Raw genomic sequence first — 20,241 nt, 5'->3', positions numbered from 1 at the left:
TGTTTTTATGTATAGGAATATATAGGAGGAAGCCTGGCGAGAAATGTACAAAATCTACAATTTTTCCTATGGGAATCAACAAACAAACCTAATGATCTTATCAGAGCTTTCTCCATTGCTATTTAAAGGTGGATAGAAGACATCTCTCAAAAAGGAGGTGTCTCAAGGGAACGGGCATACAAAGTTTTCTGCGGCTTAATTTGCAAACTCTACCAGTTTGGACATGTTCCTGGGAACTATTCCCTGGTGAAATTCATGGAACTTTATTCTGAAGAGACTGCAGAGGCAGCCAACAGAAACTTGAATGTGCTTTAAGCTGTAAAGGTAAGCATGATGTTTGGGGTCACTGGGACAAAATATTTGTTACCATGAAGTCTATGGGTATGTACAGGCATTCTCAAGGTGTGGGGAGCGGCAGGTGGGATCACAAGGAGTAGTGGGTCCACAAAGGGATTGGCTGTTCCAGTGGGGAGGGTTGGCAGGACCAGGTGGAGGAACTGGCAGATCTGCACAGGAGGCTAGTAGATCTGTTGGGGGGAGGGAGGGGGGAGGGAAGGAGGGCGGGGCTAAAAATAGCTCAGTCAGAGTCCTGGGGTAGAAAGAAGGCTGTCCCAGGGCTACATTCCAAATGTGTGCAGACATTTGCTGGATCAGGTTAACTAATTCCCAATCTGAGTTAGTTCACCTACTTAGGTGAACTAACTTGGATTGGGCCCACCATTCTTGGCCCAATTTAAACCCCCAAATATCTGCATAGATGGGCATTTAAATGTAACGTCTGCACATGTCCTATATTATCTTTCTAAACTATCTTATCCCCTAAATGGGCTGGCTATAAAGCCCGAATTCTGCTTTCCAAAAAGGTTTCCTGCTTATTCAATTGCTGGTAGGCAAAAGGTAAGCAAAAATTCATCAAGCCCAAAGAATCATTAAGAAAAGCTGACTTCCAGTCATGTTTATTCAGAATTCCTCCACAATTTTCTCAATGTCCTTGTGGATGGGGAGGTAGGCTTACAGCAGGGGGAATTGTATGGTCTTTTGGCCATTGTGTCTGGGACCAGGAACTTCTAAAGGACACCTTGTAGAGGGAGAGCTAATGCCATGCAATTATCGCCTTGGTCCTCCCAAACATACAGGAGTTCAGGGGGAGAGAAGAACAAGGATTCCTATGTCCTTGAAAGCTGAATTTAAATCAATGGTGGAGGGATTTATCTGGGATTAAAACTTTTCAGTTTATACCTCAGGCCCACTTTTGTTAACCTTTTCTCAGGTCTCTGTCTTAATCCTGGTTCATCTCATGGAAATCAAGGTGATTATCTAATATCTTTCTAAGGAGGGTGACCTGAATGAAATTTCCTCTAAAGAGACATATATGATGGATGCACAGAAGACCAAAAGAACAAAAGATGTTACCCACAGATGGAACCATACCCCAGCTGCAATCCCACCAATGTGCATCTCCAAAGGCACAACTATAGCTTGGTTGTCTCTGTAATGGAGCTGAATTACCTCTCAACAAGTTGTCTAAATTAGGAAAACATAATTTTAGAAATATGTTAATTTATAGACTGTTAAACACTACTTAGCCCTTAGTGTAGACAAGGAAAAATTTTGTTTAAAAATTTGTTCTCTAACCATGATTGTAGGGATCCCTAAAGTTAAATCACAACTGCTGAACACACTAGCAATCTGATTTGCTCCATCTACATTAACTGTTATGTTCAACAGATTGTTAATTAATAGGTAATACAGTTTGCAATATAATGAATTTTCCGGATATGGATATGGTCTCAGTTCAGGAAAAATGAAGAGAAAAGCACTGAAATGTGGGGTTCAGCAAAGGATGAGAGGTAGGTGGGAAAAGTCTAGGAATATAGGTCACAGAAAGAAGTGCAGTTCCCCACTGTAACTCAGAACAATCTGCAGAAAATGTACTGAGTTACAACAATCCTTCAGGAAAAAACAGAAGTTTACTGCTGGTTCCAGGGGGAAGGGGTATCTAGCTGCTGGCTGGGAGACTGCAGCCGGTTTCTCCCAGCAATTGCCCCTCCTCCATGAGTGCCTGTTCTGTTTTCAGAATGGGAGGGGGAAAGGTTGCAAAGGGAACTCATTTGAAGGGTTCCTCAGTCAGCACTGGAGGGTGGGGTGGGTGAACTGGAGGCCCTACCCTGGGGGGCTCCAATACACCCTTCCCACACTCCAGCAGGGGCTGGAAACTCCCCAGACCAAACTCCCTCCACTCCCTTTCCCCCCTCCTTTTCTGAAAACCGTAACAGGCTGGCAGGGAGAAGTTACAGAAGATGCTCTGTTTTGAAATGACTTCATCTGACCCCTCATGCAATGAGGGTTCCAATTTTCACCCAATCAACCATATTTGAAGCTATCTGAAGCCATGTGCATGTGTTTGGTAACAGCTATAAACCACTTTCTGTGGCCAGATTCGGTGAAAATTGCCACTTCTCTCTGCGCCCATAGAGGACTGAATTAACAATCCAGACACCAAGAAGTGTATTCCATTCCCAAATAGTGCTACCTCTTACAGAAAAAAGAGTTAAAGGATTTCATATTCCATTTACATAATATCCCTAGCTGCTTCTGTGTGGCCATAAGACATGTAGTGCATAGAATATTCTTATTATTATTTTATTATTTTTCAAAAAGAGTTGGGTTTTTAAATATTTATTCTTTATCTTAGGATGTATCTACACCACAGTCATTAGTACTGACAATAGTGCAATTAACTAATGTAATAGCAGCTGGTAGCAATCTAGCAGTGGCAGCAGCATGGTCTCAGTGCAGGCTGCAAAACCCATTTGAGACACTGACTAAATTAGCCAGCACTAAACTCCATGTTGCCATTGCCATATTGGTTCTGGCTTTGAAACTAACAAGTTTAAAAGTAGCTTGGGTAAGTCTATACTGATGTCATGGCAACGTAGGCATACCCTTTGAAATATTAAAAAATATGAAGTGTGGTCTTTGATTTTACTGCTGGACCATCCTGGAGATCTCAGCAATAATTAGTCTTCAGTCTTGCATCTGAATAAAAGAATTACTTTTGTCTAAAATATAAGTTGAAGCATTTAAATATATCTTACCAAAAACAGGCTAACTGCTGAAATAGTTTTCTCCTCTGAAGTGCTCTGCTTTCCCTTACTCTTGTAATGTTGCTATTTCCCCATCATTTCACCAAAGAGTTTTCCATAATGAATTATGCCTCATTTACTAAAATAAATATCATATTTACTTGCATACCATATATATCTTTCCTCCAAAAATCAGCCCTCCAAAATTGGGATGCTAGTCTTATGTGGGAAGTGGTTTCTTCTTCATTGGAATGAAGTGTCTACGCATGGAATTAATGCAAAGCAATAAACTCCATTGCTTATTGCTCTGTAGTTTTTTGCTTCTGGGCACACTGTTTGAACATTCGCCCAGGACCACAGCACCGTTGAGCCAAGTCAAAGCAGCCCCACCTGACAGGAGGCCCTGGGAGTCCGCCTGCCAGTCTGGGGCTGCTCCCCTGGCTCAACTTGCTACAGAAGGGCTGGCTGGGACACAAGGGTGCTCCAGTGCAGGACTAGCCGGCAAGTTGCCCCTGTGCTGGAGAACCCTCGTGCCCTAGCCAGCAGGGCAGTGTCCACACATGCACTGTTGTGAACTAAAAAACTCCACAGTGGGATAGTACTTGTATTTATAAGTACAACCCTTCTGTGGAGTTAGTTTAATCCAGCCTAATAGGGGCACATGTGTAGATGTGCAACAAATACTGTGGAGCTAATTAGTCTACTCCGCAATAAACATCTTGTGTAGATGCGCCCACTGTATTTTACAGACTGCCAAAAGGGTTCCAGATTCTCTCTAACTCAGCAACTGGAAAGAGCAGAGTCCAACATTAACCCTCTCACAGCTGCCCTAGCAGAAGTCACAGTAATTATTGGTTGAGTACTGTATCTTGTGCCTGAAGAAACAATTGAACTGGCTCAAGGCAAATGAGTTGCTGCATTCAGGCTATAGTATCTTGATAAGGCTTGTGGTGTAGAACCAACACTTCTTTATTTATAGGAACTTATATAAAGAATTATTTCCAGTAAAGAAATTGTGGCAGAAAGCCACCTTGGTTTCTCCCCAAAAGCTCTGCCCTGTGGCAATGTGATAAAATCTCTGTGCTGTGACCATTTGAGTAGGGTGGGCTCAGCAGAGGAGACCACACCCTTACCCTGTCTCTTTAGGTAACCTGAGCTGGCTGCATTCCTGAGGGAGGGGGGAAACCTGCTCCCTCTGCCTACGTGACTGGTACCTGGGTGAGGGGCATCTACCTGGTGGGCTGGAATCTGCCCCGTAACAGGTGATGTATTTCAAATTGGTTGGCTGACAGCCAACCGGGGCTGGCCTCCACTGGACCAGGTGAATGAGGTCACAGGGGCTATATAAGTTAGGACGGGCGAGGAGGCAGTCTCCTCAGCCATGAGGTGAGGCAGCAGCCATGTGGGGGACACAGAGAAGCTTTACCATCTAAATTGGCTCTCTCCCCCAAACTCACAAGCTAGAAACCTCCTGCCTCCAGAGGGGAAACTTCACCAGCCTCTGGAAGATGCTTGTGAGTAAGCTACTCAAGATCTGATTAGATATCTAGCTGGCAGTAACTTAGATGCGTGATCAAAAGGCTACCTCAGCCAGACTGTTTGCTCTTTAGGATTTCTAGGATATTGCTCAATCTTGTACCCTATTTTCACTCTACCCCCGTAACCAATAAAGTCTTCCTTTGTGACTGGTGTGGGAGACTTATTGAGGGGTGGGTCTAAATTAAGCCTAAGCAACCCCTTAGGTCTGCAGACTAAGGGAGACTTTACTTTTTGCCCCCGGACTTGGGGAAGTGCCCAAGTGCCTGTAATGGGTCGAGTACCCATAGGACATTAGCCCTGTGTTTCCCCAAGGACACAGGGCCGGGAGTGAGTCCATTCTTGGGGTAGTGGCGGTGACGTTACCCCCAGGCTAGTGTTTGTGCTCCAGGAAGGGGTCGGGCCAGACATAAGGCACCCCTAGGGAGGCATTCGGAGCCTGGCAGGTGGTCGAGCACAGGGAGGTGGGCGGATCAACGGAGGAGTGCCCCCTACTGGCCCACCACAGGATTAACACTCTTTCTACTGCCCTTGCAAGAGTCTGGGATCTAGCCTTGTTGCTGTCCTGCCATACCAGGATGTTCCAGTTGCCCCACCCAGACTGTCTCCTGGAATCTCACTTCCTGGACACTCCTGTGTTTACAGAAGGACTTCCTCTATGTCACATGCATCCATCCATCCTTCTAGTTGTTATTGTTTGTTTTTTGTCAGGGGTTATTTGGGATCCCATGTTCTAAAACATTATTTTTATACATCAAAAAGAAGCATAAAATAACTCATCGTTCTTTCCCTTCGCAGGATGCACATAAAGTCAAATGTGTTAAGAAAAACATTCTTTGGCTTAATTAGAAAAATACATATTTAGGGTCAATTTATTTTATAGAAGAGCACTATTAAATTCCATCATCGTAAATTATAAATTATAAATAAGAAAGCTCTTTATGAAACACAGAAGTATGCATGTAGGAATTCATACCTGAAACTACACCAATTCCATCATCACAGTCATAGTCAGAAACTTCACTGTCACTTATTCTTTTGGACCCTGTCAAAACAAATAATAGTCACAAACGCATCATTATTATTACTGCAGGCTGAAACTGCTCCCTCCTAGGCAATAATAAATTAAGAAATAAGATGCCACAACTAGGCATAGATATATATATATGCCTAGTGTGAATATGTATATATATATACACATACACATGCAAGGGAAAATAATTATAGGAGTTTTGGGACAGAATTGTATATATATTATAGCAAAGGTTATTACTTGGTGTTGCATTAACTATTTTATAACTGTAAGGTAATAGTTCAGGAAAGAAATAATGAAATATAGCTTTTAAATCACAGACATTATGCTATGTTTGAATATGTTTTGGTGCCTATTTGCAATATGTCTAAACATATACATATAAACACTCAGAAGATTAATTATAGCTATTATATTCAACTAACACTATGCTTTCTAAGGGGCATTGATAATCATTATTATGCCCCATAAGTTTCATATGAATAGTATGCATCATGCAAGACAAATTATAGGTATAAAGGCTCAAGGGAAAAAGGTATTTTAGTGCTGTTGCAGCAAGCACAGCATTTCTTAATATGGTTAGATCTTAGCTGGCAAAAGCTGGCTGTAAGTCCAAAATGTATATCAGGTAGAACAAACAAACATGTTAGGTTCTGTTTAGCTTAATTTTACTTATCACTTTCTTCTCTGGTATCTTCTAAGCAGCAGGAATGGAGCATGTGCTGCTCTACATGTTTTATTACGGATGACAAAATGTTAGAATCTGAACAGTAGCTTGTTGGTTATACTACACACAAAAATATGTACTTTGTGAAAAACAGGACAAGGAAACTTTAGATGTTGAATATTCCATAACAAGATATGCAATGCAAATACATTAACAAACAGTAGGTCACAACTGTGTTCTGCACTTTTGCAGTCAGCCGATAATATGTCACTAGCTATCAGATTTAACTTAAAATTTCCAGGCCTTGAATTGTTTACAAGGTTTTGAATATATAGGAAAGGGATGACGTATCCTTCTGAAAGACATTGATAATACCAGTTTTGTTCAGTATAGTAAAGACACGGGGACTCTGAAAAGAGTCATAATTAACACTTTGTTCTGTTGACAGGGAATAATGATAGTTCAATGTCTCCTGGCAGGAATGTTAACCCTGTCCTCCAAACTTGCAGACAACCTTTCTGTACAAGAAGTAGGCGGTATTGCAGGATTTCAGGATCCCAAACTGGGCATGCATACTTTCTGAGTATAGTATACCACTGTACAGGGGGCAGGGGATTTTGGAGGATAATGCAGGTAGATTTGTGATGATAGTAGTGTGCTGAGTCATTGTACAACTCAACTCCCCTATCTATAATTCAATCCTCAACAATACATTTAGAGTAAGGTTTATTTTTTTCAAATAATTAAGACAGTTTTCAGCTAAAAAAACCTGTTAGGAAATATTTGAATCAAATAATAATGAATGAATGAGTTTTCTCTTTGGACAGAAGATTACAGACAGATATGAGAGCAGTTTTCAAATATTTGAAAGCATGCCTTAAAAAGATGAAGAAACATTACTCTCCTTTACTGCAGACGACAGGATGTACAGAAGTACATTTAAACAGCAGTGATGCACATTTAGACAAACTCTCACAAAAAATCTTTCTAATTGTAAAATCAGTAGGAGAACTGAACAAAGTGTTTGTAGAAGCTGCAGAATCTGTTTCATTGCAGGATTTAATAAGGAGTAGTCAAATATATACCTTGGTTGCTTTAGGAAATGTATATCCTGCATTTGGGCAGGGGCTGAAATAGATGGCCCTGGAGTTCCCTTCCAATTCTATCAATTACTAAGTTGAAAGCTGCTTAACATGAAAAGGTGCTCACAAAGGTATTTTTTGTTCTTTAAATATTGGAATATTCACCATGATTTATTACTTGGCGCTATATGTACAATGTAGGATTTTTTTAATCATACTTGTCTGAAAATTAATACTTTAAGAAAAGCCATAGCTAGTCTACTGAGATGTTAGCATCTAAGACAGTGTATAATTAATTAAACTTTGAAATTAATATTTCAAATAAATTATTTGAAATAGCTGTGAACTGTAATTTGTTGTCTTTCTTTTGAAGTTCCATGGATCAGATTAAGAAAAGGAGAAACAACAAGCAGATTATTAAAAATTTACCACTAGGGAAGGCCTAGTGATGAGACCATGAATAAAAAGAAGACTTCTGCTCCTTAAGGATATGCTAAGAATAAAGGTCATTAAAGTAATAAAGTCAGACTTGGATCAGATAATTTCCTTAATTGTAATGGCATTTAAGGAAAGGCATCTGAGGACCTCAATGAAACTTTGTCCTGCCCCACAGGGTAAGGTGATCAGTCATACCCATAATATTGTCCCTGATGCTTTAGACCAGTAGAGAACCTTCTACTGGGTCAGACATATTCATGGCAGAACATGAAAGAGACAGGAGACAGCTATGAGCACACAATCCAGCCTTACCCAAACAATATTTAGGAAAATCAGTCAAGTATGTCTCTAGAAGACCAACTTTGTCCTGAAGATGGAGATGTCAGGAGGCAGAAAAGAATGACAATACAGGGCCCCAAAATGTTGTGTACTTGCCCCTGGTATCTTACAAATCCTAACCTGAACTTGGTCTGATTTCATAGACATTAGGGCTGGAAGGTATCTCATAAGATTTCTGATACTGTGGAGCAGTGGTTCTCAACCTTTTGGCTAGGGACAGACATTACACATAAACTGGTTTAAGTGATCAGAAGCTGGTTTAAACCTGTAACAGAACAGATGTTCAGTCATGTAAACCAGTTTAAAAATGGCAGAAACTGGTTTGAGATAAACCTGGTTGAACACAGTATCAGACTTAACTGATTTGGGTCAAACCAATTTATGCAATGTTTGTCCCAGACCCTTTTCTGGTTTAAGCTAAACCAGACACCCCCAGCATCCCAGCATGCTCTCTGGACTGGGTGGGGCTCTCTCCTCCACAGCAGGGCTGGTCCCTCCCCTCTGCTCCCTGGCCAGAGCTCCAGTAAAGACTTTCAGACACAGCAGGGTCTGCTGGCATCCCTGTGCCCCCTTCCTTCCTCTCACCTACATCATGGACTGTAGCCAGCATGTGGTATGCTAGCTAATGCTGTGTAAGGCAGATAGGACAGTATCATCTTAGGGCTTTTTGGAGGTAATCAACAGCTCAGATGGTAATGTCCCTGCATCCATTTCTTTGGAAAAAAGCTGTTTAAGAAGAGCTTGTAATGAGCGAGGCTCGGTTTTCTGATGGGGTGTTAAATGCTGATAACAGAGCTATGCCTGTACTGTATTGCTGGTCTTTCTCATGGTTCTAGGCTTTGCTGATTACCATATGGAGCTGGAAAGGAGATTTTTTTCTCTTCCTCAGTGAAGTGATGTGAAAGCTTCCTCAGAAGCATTGAGTGTTGGCCGCAGCTAAGACAGGGGATTTTAACTGCTATGTGCCAGTGCTCCTGCTGGCACCTAAACACAGAGGTTCTTGGCTAGAGGGTCTTGCCCCTCCACTTAGGATCAGACCAATCATCAAAACTGGGGTCAGGAAGAAATTTTACCCTATGGCCAGATTGGCCAAGACTGGGGGGAAGGGAGTTGCCTTCCTCTGTAGCTCATTTCTGTGTAGCTAAAGATAGTGGAGAGAGGTTGTAGTGGAGGCTACAGCTGGACCATCGCAGTTACAAGATCCCTCCAATGCCACCACCACATGGAGAAAATCAAAATCTGGCATATCTGGTGATCTTCTGATGTTTGTGGATAAAAAGGGACATGAGGATAAAAAGGGAATTTTTCTGACATCTACTACAATTCTAGTGCAGTAATATCTGCATACTAAACCCATTTTTTGACAAATACATGGCTGCATCCCAGACAGGATTGTCTTATCTACTATAAATGGAAAAACGCCTTTGTTCTGAGGCAATCAATTTTACCTTCAAAAGATTTAAATGTAAGAAACAGCACTAATCAGGATCCAGCATGAAGATACTGGAATACAACTTGCTAACAAAACATTTCACTCTAGGGCAAATGCTGTCATTCAGTTGATAACTGTGGTACCAGATGGCAAATGATGACTCCTGAATGTCTTGTGCTGTAACTTCCACTGGCATTAATGATTATTGCATTTATGTGTTGACAGTAAAATAAAGCCCATCACAAACCATTAGCCAGTACAGACTTCAAAAACTCCCTGATGGCATTACTAGCCTAGCCCAAAGCATAGAAAAGTCAGTGGCAATAAGCTTATTGACTTTAATGATCTGTGGACCATCTAATAGTGATTAGTTACTAAAATATCACAATACACCTTTGAAAATAAGTGTTGAATAGAAAAGTGGCTTGGTAAATATGGTCTCTTATTTCTGTAAATGTTAGATATGGTTAATAAGTTTATACCAATCTTTCTCTATTTTATAGCTTAATATGCAAACAATATATCTGAAGAAAAAGCAAGCTACTTTATTTGGCCCTGGGCATCAAATACAGATGAGTTTCTTCTCTGGTCAGTTATGTCAGAATGTGCTGACCAGGTTCGTGTTAAGACAAACCGTTTCTGGTTTGCATCTGAATGAATGTGATATGGAAATCATTAAGGAAAAATAAATGCATCATATCTAGACATCAGTTTTAGTTGGTCACATTTCTGGCCATCATTAAGTTTTAAAGACTATGTGTTTTTCAAAACTTGAAGCAAACCCTCTTTCTCCATAAATATATTTATATAAGACAATTTCTGGGTTTCAGAGCATTCAAGATCTCAATTTACACTGCATATAGGGCAAAAAAAATTGACAGTTACTCAGAGAGAGAGATCTCTTCAGAGTTCTACCATTAATAAATGAGGGAGCCAATTCTTTCACAGAAGTATATCATAGGGTTTTAAATGCTGTCCATTGTCAGATATGGAAATAGGCTTCAACAAGTTAAGTATATCACAGAGGAGTTTAAATTTGAGGAAAACTCTAGGCAAAAACCCCCATAGTCAATCCCTAGACAATATAACTACAGAAAAAGAATGAGATAATAGAGAACAGAAATTAAGACTTTATATAAACCTAATTTATATATGCCCAAATGCCAATGCATTGATTATAAGAGGTCAGATTCCATGGTCCATGTCTTCTCTTTGTGTCACTGAACACAAAACAAGTAATAGCAAATGGATCTCCCCTACTGGGGACTTTGCCAGCACAGGGAGTCCCTAGTGGGAACATACATAGCTTGCCCAGTCTGTTTTCAAACTGCCTACCCCATCTCTCCTCTCCTAGCCCTGGGAGTAAAGTTGAATGTACAGAGAGGAGAGGAATAGGGGGAATGCTATGCTATGGCAATCAAACGGGCAGGTAGCTTTTGGAGGGTATAGTCCAAAAATTAGCTTCAGACCCTAACATCTCGTTCTGGCAAAGAAGATGGACACAAACACTAGAATTAGGCAGACACAACTGGCTGCTTTGTGTACCTCCCCCACATTGTGCAATAGTATATTTGGCCATAGTATTAGCTGTGACCTGGGAAAAGTCCCACATGAAAAGTTATGATCATCTCTCCCTTTCTCAGATACAGCAACATGATTTGAAATTGAAGAGCCATAACACAGCTATATAAAAATGAATATTTAAACCATTCAATATTTAAACCATACTTGAACTAATATTAATAGTATTTTACTTACCATATTTCCATTTTGTTAAAGTATTTCAGAGAGTTTACAAAACAGCTGCAATATAGCTGTCTTCAGTTCTAATGTAGCTCTGACCAAAATATTTAACATTACTCTGCATAGTTACTAAAGCATATTACAGCTTAACTACCAAAGCTTCACCTCAAATACAGACAGACAAAACAAATGTAGTACTTTGGAAATCATTCGAATTTTAGCAAGGAGCTCTTAATACTAAGATGCTACAAATGTAGAAACAAAGCCAATGCAAAGGGCTACGACTGAAAAGCAGACAAGGAAGCCAGGGAACTCTAGCAAATTAACATATGCACAATATATAGCATAAGCACATCAGGAGAATGTCAAATTAAACTGTGCATATGTCTGCAAGCAACAGGTACTTCAGGCATGCTAAAAATTACCTGAATTATATGAATAAAAGCCTTTATCTGGAAAACAAATATTAAAATGAAGTGATGTCAGGAAAAAATATGTAAAAGCTAGACATGTAACAGGGGTGTTTAGAATTTGTGAACAAGAGATTGCTTTTGTCAGAGTGAAGAAGCAAATAATGTTAATCATACTAATGCTTAAAGAAAATTAAAACAGAAAATTGAAAACCCTACTAATTTAGTGGAAATTAAACCATAAAATGTTACTTTGGCTGCCAATTGAAAGTCAGCTTTAATATTTGGTAGCACAGATATTCCAGAGATATGCGAGGTAGTTCCTATTCTGAAATACATTTGCGGAGTCACTGTAGATAAATGTGTGCCTTTTAATAGCAACCATCAAAGTGTTGAACAAATATATAGTGGGATACACATTAACACAAAATTACTATCTTTTAATAGCTGTATAGTACTTTTTGTTGAAGGGGTCACTAATAGAATGTTATTAGCAATACTCAAGTACAGGCTGTCATGGGATGATTTCATAAATTGTGTTCTAAATTCAGTGGGAAAATGATGTCTGTGAAACTTCTGGATTTAGTAACTCATTAGCCCTAATTCTGGGAGCATTTTTATCTGTGAATAACTCTATGTATCAGTATTCCCATTAAGTTTAAGACTCCTGATGTATGTGAAGTTATTTATGTGGGTAAGCACTTCCAGGAATTTGATTGCTGTTTGTATGCTCCAACGCTTTCCCATGTAACAGCTGAGTATACCAAAGCATTAATTTAATCTAGCTAAGATTGGGGGTTTTTTTTATTAAATTAATTTGTGAACCTGAACTAGTTTTCAAAATTTCAATAATGTTGAAAAAAATTACGTATGTCAAAATTGCTGCTGTCTGAACATTTGTGGAAAAAATGGAAAGTCACTTCTATATTTTCATATTTTGTAAAAATAGCCTGAAAGGTGCTATCATTGTCTGCATAAGGATTGGGAACCAGGATACCTCAGTTATTTTCTGCCTTTGACAAGCTGTCATATTTTGTCTATGAATAGCAGCTTTAAAATACTAGTTGGGCCTCACAGCACTGCAATTAAATTGTTTAATATAACTGTCCCCATTTGAGACCTCAGGAACTGAAATTCAGTGAGGCACTGATTTGCCCAGATGTCAATGTCATTGTCAAGATCAGAACTCAAAACTCCTTACAATAGTCCACTATATCACACTGCAGCATAAGTCAGTTTACCCTCTGTTGGTCTTGATTTTACAGTATGATGCCCTTTACCTACCTACCACTGGCATTTTTTTCATTCTGCATATTAGTATACTTTGGTTTTAGTAAAAATAGTTAATTACTGGGTACTCAGATCAATCCATTGGAGCACATGATCTTAAGGACACCACAGCTGCCATGGCCAGGAATTCTTATAGATTCTTATAAATTCCATGCGTGTCAACTTTAACTTCCCTAAGGGTACATATAGACGTTTGGGGAGCTAGGGGGAGATTAGACTGAATTACAAATGGCCACTTGATCTATGGTAAATTGGGATGTGGTGGCTAATAGGGGGGCTTAGCCAGATTTGGGGGGCTAGTGGGACTACAAGAGCAGTTGAAGGGATTGGGAAGGCAAGTGGGGTCTGCAGAGGGCCTTGAGAGGATCAGGAAGGGGTTGGCAGGATCAGAGCAGCTCTTGAATCCTGCCAACCCCCACAGGACCACCCAACTCCTGCCCAATGTTGCCAAACTCCCCTGATCCCACAAACTGCTCCCAGAGACAGCTTTACCAGTGTTCACCAGTTCCTGGAGCCTAAATGAAGTCAGTTGGGGTGAGGGAAGGCGTTGGTGGATTGGTGGCGCTGGCCACTCCTTTGCGGGGTTTGGCAGGTTAGGAAAGCTCTGGTACCAGAGGCTATTTTTAGATCCCGAACCCTACCCCACATCCACATGAACAATCCCCCAGCAAACTAATCCCCCACATCTTGTTCCCCTCCCCCCACCCTGACTTACTTCCTTGGCTCCTGGCATTGGTGAATGCTGCAAAAATTGGCACAAATAGTGGCTTGTAGAATGGAGGATCTGGCAGACATGGGAGGGGGAGCTGGCTGGTTTATCGGGGGGAAGTTGTCCATCTGGGGACGGGGCAAGGGGCCAGGGCGCTAAAAATAACCCAGTACTGGGGAGATAGGAAAAGTTCAGGCCAGCCACTGGACGCTCTCAGCCCTGGGGCTATGCCAGGCACTGTACAGAATTTCCGTTAGATCAGTCTCACTGGACCCCATCTAAGTCAGACTACTTCTGAGGTACAGTTAACTTAGACCAGGTTGGCAATTTTAAGGCCAATCTAACCTTCCTGAACTTCTGTACTGTTTCTATTCAGATCAACCAAATTAGGGGTACAGACAGACGTGACAATTTTCACCCAATCTGGCCACAGAAATAAGTCTATAGATGTGACCAAACACAAGCAGACAGCTTCAAAAATCACCAGTTGGCTGAAAATCTGGCCCCTTCTTGAACGAGGTATCAGATAAAGATGCTTCAAAATGGAGCATCTTTTGTGACTGGTGTCTGCATAGCTCCCAGCCTATGGCTGTTTCCAAAATGAGAGGAGGGAAAGGGAGTGGAGGGAGTTCAGTCTGAATGTTTTTCAGTCGCTCCCCCCAGAGGGTGAGGCAGGTGTACTGAAGGCATCCCCCCCACTGAGGTTGTGGGGGACCCAATTCATCCACCCCAGCCTTCAGCACTGGGGGGGAGCCCAAGACCTAGCTCCGGCCACTGCCTTTCCCCCCTCCCATTCTGAAAACAGCAGGCACTGGCAGAGAGCTGTGCCTGTTGCTATGGGAACCTGGCTGTAGGCTCCCAGCCCCAGCTACATCCCCCTCCCCCCTGGAACCACCAGTGAACTTCGGTTTGGTCTGGGGTAAAGTGGCAACTCAGAACACTTTCGGAGTTACAGCTGGGAGCTGCACTTCTATCTGCACCCTAGGGATCTAAGTGTAAGGTCTGCACCTGGGGAACTAAATTAGATTGGATGGCCATTTTTAACATGAGTAAACCTCTGTACCTAGCCTAATTTGTCTGCTGCTCAGTGGAAATAGCTTTCAATACTAACATTTCATGATAACTGTCAGATTTGCAAAATATGAAAAATAAACTGGAAAAAGTTTTCCAAATAACCCTAGCTCTAACCCAGATATTTTAGGTAACTTTTTTAAAGGCCATCTAATTTTCTAGCTATATGGTGAGAAACTTTAGCATCTAAATTGATTTAATGTTGTATGAAAAAACTAATTTTTCTGTTTCTATTTGTCCCATCTGAAACAAATCAAAATTAAATTATTGTGAAAGCAACACAGTAACTTGATTATATTCACTAGTCAGCTCCACAGAATGATAAATAAAAACCATATTTATGTTCACTTCTTTCAAAACTTTTCAAAAGGCCTGAAATATTTTTGTGGTTTAATTTTAATATTTCAAAACAGGAAAAAAATCATTGCTAAACATTTTTCTCATATGAAAAGATTTGGATGATTTAAGGCATTTTCAGACACCCCTGTATCATGTCAAATACCTTTTTGTTAAAGTATTTTGTTAAAAGATCCATGTACAATAAAAGTGTAATTCTGATATTGATATACATATCCCATGACCAAAACATTCATACATGCAAACCAAGTTAACATGCCCAAGGATTGTGTTCCATAAAAAAAAGAGAAATATTATGCAAAAAGCATGAAAGACAAAAAAATGTTTTTCTTATTAATTAGTTAACTATTGCTTCTAGAAAATCCACTTTGGGTCTGTGCTTCTTTACATAAAATGCTCCATATTATAATATTTTAAAAGTGTTTCAGTGCTTTAGCCAGGGCAAGAGATTTTTGTGAGATCTTTTATTGGACCCAGTGTATCACTGTGAGAGATTCTGCATAAGCTTTTAGGCATATAGTGGCCTTCATCAGGACTGAGAAAAAAGCAGACACAGGCAAAACTAAATGCCATATTTACTCACACACCACATGTATCTTTCCTCAAAAATGAGCCATCCCAAGCTTGGATGAATGCCTTAAGTAGCAAAGCTGATTTTCTGCCCAAAATGGAAGCACTCTGTTTTGAATTCTGTTCCATCCAAAATTTAAAACTAACAGCCCAGAAGCAGCAGTGGTATTTGTGCTCAGGAAGCTGAGGGAGTCGACTGACTTAATGGCTCAGTGATTTCTACTCCAGGTGTGTCATCAACCATCACTTCTTTTTAATGGTCTAGATGTTCCATGAATCAAACTAACCTTTCGTTCAGCAATTTTGTGGTCTGGTAGCTACTCCTGGTTTCTTGTCTCCCATTTCATAGCCATACAGACTTTTTTTAGGTTTTTCAAATTTGCAGATCTGCCTGTGCAGACTAGTTTTCAGCAGCAGCTACATTTCAGCTTCTGGCAGAGCAGGAAAGGGTTGAATCAGTTGACTCAGTCCCTACTCTATGCCTTTTGCTTTCCCAAAAACAAGGAGCATGTCTTACAGAGGGAGGTGAAGTATAAAAAGAAAGTGTCTTATGTTTTCTTAAACTCCTCCTTGTCATTCAGATTAAGCAGGTCAGATTTTGAAAAAGTATATTCCATATTCAGATGTCTTCTATAACATTTGGCAGTACTCAATCCTTGTCCCCTTGATCTGAAACACTTACGACTATGATTCCTTGCTGGGGTTTTAATTTGTATAACATTTTGGAATCATACAGCTTGGTAACTCACGTCCAGCACAGCAATTCTAAGGATGTACAACATGAAATTCTCCATCAAGGAAATCTAATTGATAATTTAATTTTTCCAAGGCATTTTGAAGACCCTAATTTGATGTTTTAAATACTGAAAACTCATTTGGCAGTTGTATTCATTTTCAACTGTTTTGGGGGATGACAGTTTAGTCCACTTTCTGGACTTCAAGGAGTTGATTTCCAAACATTGCTATTTCTGAAAACTTCTAAATATTTCTTCAAAGGTGAGTTTATCTGACATGTAGACATTTTCCCCTAGTCACTGTGCTCACCATATAAAACTTTTTTTTTGCAGTATCTCAACCATATTGTGCATCCTCCAGAAGTCTTCAGGTTTTCAGTACTAGAAATCCACAGGGACTGAAAAATCTTGTTTTATTGGTTGTATACATTTTTTACTTTAATGATATTTTACCCTTATCACTGCTATCCATCCATCCTGTGGTTAGTGGATCTATAACTCAGAGCAAACTGGAGTTTTAAAGCTAAAATAAATTACTTTGAAACCAGGAGTCAGCTGTCTTTACAATAAATAAATATTTTGAATATATTTAAAAATAAATATTAATAAACAAGGGAAATATGGTTCTAAAACAGAAGTAGAACTAATACAACTTTTTTTAAAAATCACTTTTCCACAAAATAGGTAATAACATTACATACTCCATCTAATAATCAGTACTAACTTATATGGGTCAAATATAAAACATTACAAGTGGAATTCTACTTTCATTGGGCACCTAAATGAGTTTTTGAGCTACGTATTTGGACATTTTTGCTCCTACCTCTGCACTGTGGATGCAAACCCTTCTCCAGTGCTCCAGTACCCAAAGCCTCCTTTTGTCCCAAGCAGCAACCATCCCAATGAAGAACATACCCTCTGGCTTGTTTTCCTTATCTTGGCCCCACATATCTGCCTCCCTGGCCAGCCTGGGAGCAGGAAGCAACTTCAAAAAGAGTGCTGGACAAGGATCTGGATAGTGCTCAACCTATGCTGTAGCAGCTTAAGAACTGTGATGGGAAGTCACAGAGATGTATATTCAAACCCCTTCTGGGTAAGGAAGGCCTTAACCTGAATCTCCTGGTTCCTGCCTCATTAACTGAGTGTCCCAAACCCTCAGTTACTGGGGCTAAATTTCGGGAGGGTCTTCTGGAATCTAACGCACATTTAGTCATGGATTTATGGCCAGCTACTTTTTCATGACTTAGACACTACAGGAATACACACATAGCCATGTACTTCTCTAGCCAGCACACAGTCAATGGCAAATGCTCAATATAGGGTCAAAAACACCACCTGCAACTAGAAAACTGCCATTTGGATGAAGAAAGTATGACAATTCTGCCTTACACTTCTACAATCTGCAACTAACTGTAAAACATACCAAAATATCTTAAATTTCAATATGATAAATACTATACACACCCACAGATAGGTATACAGAATTCGGATTCATATTTGTAAGCCTACAACTGGGGGTTGAACTAGCTGCTTTCTGAGGTCCTTTCCAACCCTAATTTTTCTACGAGTAATACCGAAAACTGTCTTTACAGCATCCCAAGATTAGACACAAGTAATTTGCTTCACTACCACTGATCTTAGCTGCTTAATTTGCAAAACCAGACAATAACTGCTACTTTTTTTTACTTTATTTACATCATAAGCTATCCTAGTTGCAAGAATAACAATAATATCACATTCAAATTCTTACTGCATTTACTTGAATAGAAGACAAGCCTGCTTATAAGACAATTTCCCAATAATTAGATTCTATATAAGGAAAATTTATAAATACATTACAATTTTCCAGGTATAAAATCTAATTGTTGGAGGTCTGCCTCAAATTTGGACCCCTTCCCCCTGCTACAGCAGCGAAAAAAATCGATGGAGTCAAGTAATCCTTTGCTCTCTGCCTCCCCCCAACTTTTGCCCTTGGCAGCTCCTTCCCTCACTGTCAGACCCTGCTCTTCCTGAACACATAGAAGTGAGAAGCAAATTTGAAAAATTAGACCTGTAGTAATTGGCATGTAGTACCAATACATTTAGTTCATTCTTAGCAAAATTTATATTCAGATGAGGCCCAGGACAACTTGGTCTGGCTTTACCTTATGGCAGGTTAAATATATGCAACAGGCTAAGAGAAGGGGAGATGGAGGGATTCTGGATGAACTGTTTGGGGTCCCATTTTGTGATATTTGCCAGACATTCAAGGCTGGGAAGAAACAAGAATCATTAGACACTGGAAAGAAAGGTATAGCTCAGCTGTAGAAGTAAAAATGTATGCAATGTCATGGCTCACCATGACTGGAGTCAGTGGTGAGAGGGATTGTACTAAACAGGCACTACCATTTCTCTTATTCAGATGGGCTGTACCAACCTGTCCTTGTAGTAGGTTACCATCAGCACTGAAAGCTTGATCTACATCTTAAAGATAGATAAATGGATTGACACTACAGAGCATTTGGAATGTAAGGAGTGGAGGAGGGAGAACTGAAGCTGACAAAAAATGGCAGTGGTAGCAAGTAACCATGAGAAGAATGAAGAGTGGGAATGAACTGCCAGAAACAGATAGAGAACGGACACAGGTGGAGAAGTGGGGAAAGAAGTCAGTGAAAGGGAAGGCCTGAGCAAAAGTGAAAGCAGTGATAACCAGAGCAACAACAGGGGTGATGATGAGAGAGGGAAGACAGGAGCAGAGGAGAGCAGAAGACAGACCAGAAGCATCAGGAGAAGGGATGTCAGGCAAGAAGCAGAGAACAACAGAGGCATGACGACACGCTGGCCCACTGGGAGTGGCATAGCAGGCAGACATGAAAAATGAAATAAGAGGTGGCAGAGAGGATCAGAAACTGTGGAAAAAGGCAATATTAGTCAAAGATGGGACAGGGATGGGAAAAATGATGAACAGATATGACTGTTCTCAGTGGTGGCAGATGACAGAATAAGGAAAAAAGGTCTCAAGTTGCAGCATGAGAAATTTAGGTTAGATATTAGGAAAAGCTTCTCACCAGGAGGGTAGTAAAACACTGGAACAGTTTACCCAGAAAGGTTGTGGACTCTCCATCCTTGAAGGTTTATAACACCCACATAAACAAAGCTTTGTCTGGGATGATCTAGTTGGGGATGGTGCTGCTTTGAGCAAAACTAGATGACCTCCTGAAGTCACTTCCAACTCTAGTTTACTATGATTCTGTGAGTTTTTGAAAAGGTACTGTTTGAGATATTGCAGGTGTAGGCAGAGCACCTAACCGGCTTGATCACATTCCAAAACTAAAAGACCTGGGAATTCACCTACTGGAATGAAGAAAAGTATGAAAATTTCTGGAAGAGAAATGCAAAGGAAAGTAGGAAAGAATTAAAAAATCTAGAATCCATAGCAGGAGAAATGTCAGTGGTGAGGGTGATTGTATATAGATTTATTATAGGCAGAAGACATAGAAAGGTGGATGAAATCGTATGTTCAAAGAGTAATATGGGTAGAGAAAGCATGGGATAAATATAGTATCAGAATGGGGGCATGGCAGGTATGATTAGTGTAAAAAAATGAATGAGTGGAGCCCAGGTGGAATGCAGCACCTCTCATCTGTGATCCTGCTGGGGTAACACCAGAGGTTTATAATGTATGATAGGCACCTGAAACAGTACGGCAAGTGCAGAAAGGAGGGACACCTGTCTGCACACTGCCCCCATGCAGTGTGTTTCAGG

The 20,241-nt window shown here is 40.3% G+C and overlaps 1 protein-coding gene across 3 annotated transcripts in view; it reads right to left on the bottom strand.

Annotated features, from left to right (window-relative positions):
• RIMS2 (regulating synaptic membrane exocytosis 2) overlaps positions 1-20,241 on the bottom strand; it is an 899,878-nt gene that overhangs the window by 331,792 nt on the left and 547,845 nt on the right. For all 3 annotated transcript variants that reach the window (XM_090040478.1, XM_090040481.1, XM_090040479.1), the window contains one exon: positions 5,599-5,667. In XM_090040478.1, coding sequence (XP_089896604.1) covers positions 5,599-5,667 — 69 coding nt within the window. The remainder of the gene's footprint in view (positions 1-5,598; positions 5,668-20,241) is intronic.

This window comes from Crocodylus siamensis, chromosome 3 (genome assembly GCF_052110815.1).
Source record: "Crocodylus siamensis isolate JL-2025a chromosome 3, ASM5211081v1, whole genome shotgun sequence".
NCBI classification, from domain to species: Eukaryota; Metazoa; Chordata; order Crocodylia; family Crocodylidae; genus Crocodylus; species Crocodylus siamensis.
The sequence above is the reverse complement of the archived record's forward strand: the minus strand, read 5'-3'. Positions and strand labels throughout refer to the sequence as shown.